Raw genomic sequence first — 10,088 nt, forward strand, 5'->3', positions numbered from 1 at the left:
CCTCACCCGTCCTAGTCCATTCCTTCTTTCCAGTCGTTAATCCTTTCCTTTTCCCTTACCCCATAAAAGCGGGCAGCGCATTCGCAGAGGTCCTAACTTTGCGAATGTTCATGGGCGGTGGTGATCGCTTACCATCAGGCGAACCACCAGCTCAGCTGCCCGCTATGACATAAAAAAAAAAAAAACTTATTAAAATTGTATTTTATCCGTCATTAATTCGTTTTTACTAACCCGAAAAATCCGGTACAGTGTTTGTAATATTATTGAATGTTTTGCTTCTAAAATTAACTTGAAATAACTATATTCGAGTTAGCTAATCATTGAAATAGGAATTAAATCAATATGAATTTATTTATCAGCTGAAAGCCGGTGCGTCGCATAATATCTTATCGCAGAAAACACTTACCTGACAGTAATCGAAATGAGTATTATTATTCATTTGAAGCACCAATTTAGGCACATTCTCTTTAGGTGATGCGGGGTAAAATAAGATTATCATAATGAAATTGCTCGCGTTACTGAGGGTTGTAAGAAAAATGGTAAAATTTGTGGCGCTAAATAATATCGTTAGAAAAATGTAGCAGCCCTATAGGGGCGGGCTGAAATTGCAAGTCGTATATTACACAGGGAATTTTCAATTACGGCAATCCCGCGGTTTTTCATTCGTAATGTGACTTAGGAAACGCTTGGAGTTGGTCATTCATAAATGCCAGCTTGCGAATTGAGTGTCGATATACTAATAGAAGTGAGCTACTTTATGGAGTGTGGAATCAATGTGAATTATGTTTGAAGTTTCAGCAGACTTAATGTCTATAAATTTGCTTTAAATTATAGGAATAAGGGACCAAAATGTGACAGAAAAGCAATTAATCGGCAGCAATTGAAAGAAATCGAAGAAAGCTAAGTTTCATCTAAATATTTGCGTACTTGTTAGGAGCTTTTTTTGCTGTCGGGTCGACTGATGGTAAGCGCTACCACCGCCCATTTTAAAGGGATTACAAAAGGATTGAAGAGAGGAACAAAGAAATGGCCTGGAAAGGATGATGAAAATGGATGATGTATCATATAATCTTGCGAATAATACAGAATACGAAAATCATTTTACATAGAGAATATTGAATTGTAATAGCTTTTCAAAAATACATATGCGATTTACGCATTATTATTGAAAACTTCATTCAAATATATTGCTTTTCAAAACGCTGCTTTCAAACCGATCGGGAACTCTTAAGGCTTCAATATAGATTTATTGTAATGCAAATTGCATCCCTTTGTGCCAAACAGAGTCTGGGGTCCTTTCAGAGCGCGCTTTATAAACGTATCTGATCTATTTCTGTTATATCATAAGAATTTATATGCGCTCATTAACAGACTTCAGAGTCGTTATTCGACTAGAATAAATCGATTATTTTTTTGTTAAAATAAGTAGGTTGCAACATTTATTAAGAATCTTTTTGGACATATAATGAAGGAATTTTTATTCGATTTAGACATTATGGTGTATTTTTGCGATCACATAAGGTACGAAAGCAAAACTTTGTTAATTGTTTACTGTATTATTATATTGTATGTAGTGAATATTGTATGTTTGTTTTGTTCATAATTGATTTATTCGAAATTTGATAATATGTATTTGTATATACATACAAATCTGTGTATCTAGGGTTTTATGAAAGTATTTGAGAAAAGGTAAACGTCAATTATAATATATAGTACATTGTTATTCTTCAAAATGTATGCACATTTGATCCGACCGAGACCGAGAATCTCCTAATTCGGCAACTGAGTGATGTTGACTGTTAATATTACATACTAGTAGTTAAGGAAATAATGACATGATTAAAAATCTAACCTGTACAAGCATAGACCACGATGTTTCCTGCTCACAAAAGTACAAATCGTCCTTTTCACGTTGACGAAATAGGCTTTCGGGGTAATGTCTTTTAATTTCATAAAAAAATGGCATCATTCTGTCTAGAAAAGGAAATTAAATCCCTTATCTCATCGCCCTGATAAAATCCCTCGTCTATTTTGTGGCGGGTTTTTTAAATTGAACAGCCATTTTGTTTTTCGATATAAAACTACGCTCACGGGGAAAATAATGTTCGGTATGCGCTGTTCATTCGCAATTCTATGTTAGAATTTTCCCAAAAGTACATGCATTTTAGGTGCATCTGTTTTGTAGGTGCTCTAATAGCGTGGTTTATTCGTGAAACATGCACAAAATGTGTGGCGCCCGTTTGAATGTCACGAATCTTTAAACATAAAATGGTTTTTTATTAACATTCATATAGATTTTACAAAATATAAAATATAAATTTTTAACCCTTGCTTCAAGGAAAAAAATATCTAGATATAAAATAATATTTAGAATTCTTGTCGGTAACGAATGAGGTGACATCTATAGTTCATTCTTGTCACAGAAACATAAAAAATGTGAAATAAAAAATAATGCTAACATATATTCATAAAGTCATATCTTATTGTTGGGATTGTGTAGGAAAAACTCGAAACCAAAATAACAACAAGGCTGTAAAAACTAAAGAAATAATAAAACGTATTATCTCTGTAGCTATTTATGTAGCTTGCTTGGAAAATCTTACCTTAATATAAACTTATCTTTATACAAAAACTTGTTCCACCGTCTTTATCTAACACATTATTTCAAGCTGCTTTCCGCGCAATTTCAAGTACAATACGAAGTTGTTAGCGAAATGAAAAAAGCTTACAACCGCATTATTCATTTTTATTCGGTACAACCAAGTAGCCATTAAGTCGCGGTAAATTCACTAAGGGATCTCGAAACGTGCATTCGAAAAAATGTAAATTGGATGAAAGAATTTCAACGTGAAGCGTGGAACACCCTTGCATAACTCCTCTCATGGTAATTACGACGCAAAATGAAAGAAAAGTGATATTTCAAAGCCGCGACTTCTTAGGGCACGTTTTAATGAATCTACTTTTTGAATGTTGCTTCACTATTAACGAATGAAAATTAAATTTATTCATCGCGACGTCATTACGGTAATCATTATGGCCTATTAAAGAACGATTTACGATTTTTCGTTTTGTATAAAACATTTTAAGAGATTTTATTATCAGTGAAAACCTTGAAATAGATGAAGTATTTAGTAAAGAGATTTATAGAACACTTAAACACTCACTTTTTCTACAAAATGAGCAAGAATATAAATTGGTTTGTTTAGTTGTTTAGCTAAATAGGCGGCAAAAAAAAGGGTCCGTAACGTCGGCACCGGACAACTTTACAATTTTCTCGAATTTTCTAGTTGAAGTATCTTTCCAATTACGACTCACCTTGATTACTTTCACTTTTAGAGGTATAGGCAAATCACGAGATTATCCAATGGAAGATATAAATAATGTTGCTTGTGAATAACTTTAGCGCCCCTTAAAAAGTTTTCCTGATACTTAATTACGTTTTCATTTATCTTGCCTTTACACTGAATCTGTGTTTATCTACACAAAACAGATTGCTCTGTAATGAACCTGCTTTATACATAATATATTAACATTAGAACTGTGATATTCAGAAACTGTTCCAGTTTAAACCTTAAAGAATACAAAAAGCGTTTTAACCAATTAATAAGAATTTATATTTAAGTAAAAAGATTGATTTTTGAAATGAAATCTTTTCGACTGCTCAAATTAATTATTTTGTAATATTTAATGCTCGAGGTTCATTAATTACAAAATAATTAAATAGTTTCAAATATATTTTTATAAATACCTAAAAATAAAATGTCTCATACATAGTTATTCAGATATATACATTTTAATGCAAGGAATAAAAATAATATCTTGGCCGGGTTTTTTTTATCACCGAGTGCACTTAACTTACTCGATGGATATCTAAATCCTTGCAAGTAACTCACGTTGTATTATATTTCATCATCTGTCAGAGCAACTAGTGCTTGTTTTGTCATTTTGATAGAAGCAGACAACCCACGACGCAAACCTGTAGGTTGTTAGCACTTCAATGCTTTCAACATCTAGTGACAGGAGTTAAAAGGTTATCTTTGTATGTTATGCTGAAGAAATCCGATGAGCCCTTTATTTAATTAAATATGATATGTACATTAAAATCTTGTTACAATTGTTCAATATGCAAGTCGAAAAAGAATGAATTTTAAAATGTCATCACTTTAGTAAAAGATTACATTTATTTCAATCTTCAAATTGGTTACTACAATATTTTGCTCAATAAGAAATCCTTCTACAACGACCATTGCGAGTTATTACAGGGCGCTTAATCACGCTGGTTTTTTTAATTAAAAAAATGCCATTAATCAAACCGTAATTTGTATCCAGGTGGCCATTCTAATACCTGCTACAATTATTAAGCATAATAAATAAGAAAGAAAATGTAATCAGTGGAATCTCAATTAAAAAGGCGATTACTATTGCCGCCGAGGGTGGAATCCATGTCTTATCGCGGACTGCCAGCCGGGATATTGTCTGTCGTATTGAAAGTGACGTGAGCAGTGAGCACCTGGCTCTTTTCGACGAAATTAAAAAAGTTTTCAGTAACAGAACTTCGTAGATCGCGTTCATTTAAATTCTAACTGATTCCGTGTTAGTATTTGTTCTTAGTTTTGTAATTCGCGTTTGAAAGTTCATTTTAGTGTGAGTTTGGGGTGGATAACTGTGATTTTGTTGCTGTTTTGATTATTTGTGTAATTTTTAGCAGTACACGTAAAATTGGCTTTGCGCAGTTTAGCAATTTAGTTTAAATTTTAAGCGCTATCGTAATTAACAGTATCATTTAAAATGCCAATGCTTTAAAGAAAGATATCATTCGTCCCACTAGTTAGGCCAATAGCTTAGCAAACTGGTCATGGATTTGACATTTTAATAATTAAATATAGTTTAGGTTAGAATAGGTAGGTTGAATATAAATTATTAGTTATTTATGATTACATCAGATTTATATAGTCTGTGTGAGAAATAAGCTAACTTCATAGAAAACTAAAATCGATTAGACACACCTCATAAGTCACAAGATAAGCAGTTATAAATAAATATATTTTTTATACTTTATTTATTGACATTTCAATACTACTCCGTTGCATCTTTAATTGCCTTTACAAGGAAAGATTATTGTCAAAAAAACATAACATAATATATAACATAAACTCGAATCAGAAGTGTTCACGTGGATATAAAAATGATTAATTTCTCAACAGAGGTTGTTATAAGCTTTGACAAATGTTCAAGTTGACTTCGAAAAATAAAACGTAGTATAATCTAATGTTTACTTAGGCTAAACGGATTCGATATATACATATATACAAATTTTCAAATGGCACATATGCTCCTTTTTAAGGCTTAAATATTGAAAGTATGGCTGTCCATTCACGTTACGTGTACACTTTTTGTCGTAGAAACGACATTGTAGAGGGCTGAATAAGCTATTTTTATCACAATTAAGATTGTATTCTCTTTTCATGGACTGTTTATGAGTAAAATCAGAACGCAATTGTACATACCGAATTGACAAAGTAATTACAAACCGTCTTGTCTAGCTTTACTGAGGTATTAACAACTAAATTCATGCAATCAAATTAGTTAAACTGGCGCTGTACTTAAATGATAACGTTAAATTACTAATTCTAATAGACCATTGTAGAGATTTAAGATTGCATGAGCGTTTTACTCCACAACCTATTTACTGTTCACTTCGTTTAAGTCGGGCAGCAATTACCCACGGATCAATATCAGAAAATGAATTCTAAATGCAAGCAAGCATTCTAGCCATGAGAATGGGATAACATTCTAAAATATCACACTAATATTATAAATGTGAAAGTTTGTTTGTCCGCCAATTAAGTTGAAACTGCTGAACGGATTTTGATGAAATTTGGTGTACAGACAGAGTATAAGCTGATTTGGGTGATAGGATACTTTTATCCGGATTAAATGATCCCTTGAGATTAAACAGGAATTTTGATATCCGAATGGAGCCGAGATGAGCGTCTATTATTTTATATGCTAAGAAAAATGAAATTACTTCATACGACATGAGGAAAAGAATCAAACAAACATACAAAGTCTCACATTGGGTTCGGCCGCGGTTGAGGCCGCAGCTAGTATCAACTACTAATATCAACATGAAGGATTGTGAAAGATGTGTATTAGATCCTCTTTCGCGCCAAAACGACTAATTCATCCTACTAATATTATAAATGCGAAAATTTTTCTTTCACGCAAAGACTACTGAACCGATTGCAATGAAATTTAGTAAGTAGACAGCTGGACGATTGGAATAACATATAGGCAACTTTTTATCCCGATATTCCTACGGGATACGGACTTAGGCGGGTGAAACCGCGGGGCGCAGCTAGTTATGTATAAAAGGCTACAATTTCTTAAACAGTTACTCCGGCTTAAAAGCCACGGGCTTGAGCTAGTTTTCTACAAAACTAAAAAATTATCATTCTTAACTAATGCCTTTTCATGTGTCGCTTAATTATTTTATAATACTAGGAAAACTATTTCTTCCGCTTACCACATCGTCCTTCAACACTAATACTTTTACGGACCAAGGTTAGGCTCGTTTTAAATAAAATTACATATATCCAACGTAACATTTATTTCATAAAACAAACGTGCAATGAGTAAACAGTGCCATACAAGTGCCTAATTTTCCTACATGCCGAGGTCATGTACCTGGAATGTTTTGTCTATATTTGTATATATATATACATTATATATTAAACTCCGGTTCGTAGTTTTATCCAGGTACGAATAGCAGGGTTTGCTAAGTTGCTATAAACACCTGGTGTACCCTCTCGAGCACATCCAATCCCAAAGGAGACGACCCCAGCTTGTGTTTGTGATGACGAAAACACAACTGGTCCTCCTGAATCTCCCTGCAGTTTTAAAAGTTTATATTAATAAGGTATTATTTTAATGAAAGAACCATTCAATAATAAAATAATTAACACAGTTGTACATAACTGACATTAAAAACTACTATTAACTCCAGAATTTCGGCTAGCTTCAATCATACGGTTTTTTGTTATGGTATATATAATTATTTTTATCATAAATTTAAATATTTGCTATGATTTCAATGATTTGCCATGATTTGATACACAAATATTCTGTTGACAACATATACTCCATCTAATAAACAGTACCCGTTAAAGAAATAGACACTGGTATCATCAGAGCAATTATTACTGTATGAACACCATTTTAAATTCTTTCAATGAAGTTAGCAACGCGTCGTCCAGACAAAGTTTGTATTTGAACGGACTCCGATTTAGCTTTTGCTTCTCTCACTCCAAAGTCGCTTTCCGCTGTTTAAGCTCCGAACAAAATTTGTACAAATCAGTTTAGCAGTTCAAGCGTAAAATCGAAAAAATTTGCTTTCAAAAGAACGAGAGCCAGTTATTTTTCCCCCAAAATAGAAAATATTGCTGCTTGAATATCTTCTAATAACACTGTATTTAATTCATTTACTTTCTTTGTTTACAGCAATATTTTATTCTCTTAAAAGTTTAGTCTTGTATGTTGTAAAATATCTGTTTGAAAACAAAACAATAGCTAGCATACTCAATACTCATTATACTCTCTTACTTGTGTGTGAAGATTCTGATGTTTCATATTGCACAAATTAATTATTATTTTCATTAAATACTAATTCACTTACTTCATCGTAACCACGAAACCTTAGGAAGTACTATAATAAAAAGTAGTAATAACTTACTACAACATTTAATTACCTGACAGGAATCTTTACCACCCTCGGGAACACCAGCACAGAACATTCTCGAAGTAATGCTGTTACCATACGTCGTACGGCAATCTGCATTAGACACAACCGGCACCTGTACCGCCATCAAGTTCTTGCTAGTTTGACCGTTTTCCTGTGAGAAAAAACTATGTTACTATGATACAACATTGAAGAAACAATATCATTTACCCAAATTATTACACTATAACAATTTTAGCAGAGGGAGCAAAAATTTAATGAAAAATAACTTACAAGCACATCTTTTCAAGGTTTATTTATCAACTGTTTTGCCTGTTGTGTACACGCAAAATACAACAAAAAGATGTCCTTTTAACAACAATTTTTAACATGTATTTAAATTAGATTTATATATGTTTAATTATGAAACACACAGGTCAGTATAATTACCAGAATTCGTATACTTACAGATGTTGCGCCCCAACCCGATACTGTTACATTATCTCCCGCAGGAATACTAGCACCTCTAGATACCAGAGTCACAGCTCTAGTGTTTGTACCGTCCAATGGAATCCGCTGGCGAAGTCTCACCAAACCGACGTCGTAATCACTGGTCCTTGAATTATAGCGTGGATGCTGGGAAAAGCTCGTAGTTGAGTACATTGTTCCGCCATCGTTTGAATCTGTACTACCAGCTCTTACGAAAACTTCTTGCATTCTGGAAGATACGATTCATTATATTGTGCTAAAGGTAATACTGTCGAGACATAATTATTGGAAATATTGCATGAATTCATTTAAACTTATAAAAGAACAGGATTGATCATCTTCCTTTCGAGTATCGTTTATATCTGACCTTCTAGGAAGAGAAAATAAGGCTTAAAAAAAATATCCGAAAGTTGAATACAAAATTTAAAATCAGAGATGCGTTAATGAAATAAATCCAGAAGCTGAAGAGGTAAGAAAATTTGCTATTCATACGAACCCAGCCAAGCAATGAGCAGCCGTCAGAATATTCTGATCATTGAGAATGGATCCTCCGCACTGGAAGTAATTAGTACCTTTTCTCAGTAACAAATATACTTGGTATGGAAAGTTCTCGATTGTGGTGTTGTAGCCACCAACTATCTTCCCGTGATGACTGAGGCGAGGCTGCCGGCGGCCAAATGCATCTGTGTTGGTGTAATGCTTTCTTTTAATATTTGTAAAGTTATATATTACTAGCTGACCCGGCAATCGCTGTTCTGTCTTGCGCTTATCATTTAGGGGTATGAAAAATAGATGTTGATCCAATCTCAGACTAGATAGACTAGACTAGATTTCTATGTATATCGATATATTCACATTTACGCACACACAGAAACTGATATAATATGCACAAAAATCCCAAATGGCAAGTTCATTTAAGCGATACACGTGTTGGTTTTACATCTTTACAGCTGCTTTGTAAATATATATTTACTCTACCTTGCACAGCCAACAAACAAAAAAGGAGTATTACGGAACTTTTCACCACCCTCATGTTCAACAAGGAACTGTGGCCTACTTTAAGAAAATGCACTTAAATATTATTTTTATATTTTCTCAACCAGAAAAATACATTCTTATCGGATAATTATTTGCATATTAAAACCCCATTATATACACATATAATTTTAGGAAAATCATTTACATCCATTTACTAGATACTGAGTTGTTCAATGTCATGATTGAATTTTCCTTAAAAAATAAGAAAAAATAAATCTTCCGTGTAGAAAAATATGAATTAAAAATAAGAAAAATCATACATATATATAAACATTTACTTTAGACATTTATTACATACTTAGAAATATCTTTCACGTAAATATTTGAATTCTTAGTTTAGTTGGCCGTTGTGAAATTAAAAAGTTTAGAAATCCTTTCTCCTCCTGTCCTCCGAAATGAGTCTCCCCGTGACTCGCTCACTGTAGAGAGTTCGAAACATCGTGTTAATAATAGTAAAAAGTTTCTAATTTCTAAGTTTAGAAATGATGTAAAATCCCAGTTTCAATTATAAATACAAAAGTAACTCTGTCTATCTTTCTCTCTTCTTCTTCATGTGTAAAACACCAAACTGATTTAGATGAAATTTGGTACAAACATAGTTTGGAACCTGAGAAAGCACCCAAGGGTGTTAATCCCGTAAATCCCAAAGGAACGAGAACTATGCAGGTAAAATCCCAATACCGTCTGTATCCTTTTACAACACGGGCGATGCCGGCTATAAACCTAGTGTAAAATAAAACAAACTCTCGTATAATTCACCAAATTAAACAATTTTGATGAGAGATATGGCAAAGTGACATTTACGAAACGCCAATATACAACTAAGAAACATGATTGACCACGT

At 33.1% G+C, this 10,088-nt stretch overlaps 1 protein-coding gene across 1 annotated transcript; it reads right to left on the bottom strand.

Moving 5' to 3' along the window:
- Nucleotides 1-6,595: 6,595 nt before the first annotated feature.
- On the bottom strand, nucleotides 6,596-9,253 carry LOC119833398 (trypsin-like). Its single transcript, XM_038357387.1, has 5 exons — nucleotides 9,185-9,253; nucleotides 8,703-8,889; nucleotides 8,186-8,435; nucleotides 7,749-7,892; nucleotides 6,596-6,890 (listed from the first exon to the last, which is right to left on the bottom strand). Exons 1-5 carry the CDS (start codon nucleotides 9,237-9,239, stop codon nucleotides 6,732-6,734), a joined length of 795 nt encoding a protein of 264 aa, XP_038213315.1. The 5' UTR covers nucleotides 9,240-9,253; the 3' UTR covers nucleotides 6,596-6,731.
- Nucleotides 9,254-10,088: the final 835 nt, after the last annotated feature.

This window comes from Zerene cesonia, chromosome 17 (genome assembly GCF_012273895.1).
Source record: "Zerene cesonia ecotype Mississippi chromosome 17, Zerene_cesonia_1.1, whole genome shotgun sequence".
Classification (NCBI taxonomy): domain Eukaryota; kingdom Metazoa; phylum Arthropoda; class Insecta; order Lepidoptera; family Pieridae; genus Zerene; species Zerene cesonia.

Coding starts and splice junctions, on each gene's coding strand:
- LOC119833398 (XM_038357387.1), bottom strand. CDS start 9,239: ATGAGGGTGGTGAAAAGTTCCGTAATACTCCTTTTTTGTTTGTTGGCT. Junction 8,436..8,702: donor GCTGCTCATTGCTTGGCTGG/GTTCGTATGAAT, acceptor CGTATCTTCCAG/AATGCAAGAAGTTTTCGTAA. Junction 7,893..8,185: donor CGGGTTGGGGCGCAACATCT/GTAAGTATACGA, acceptor TTTTTCTCACAG/GAAAACGGTCAAACTAGCAA.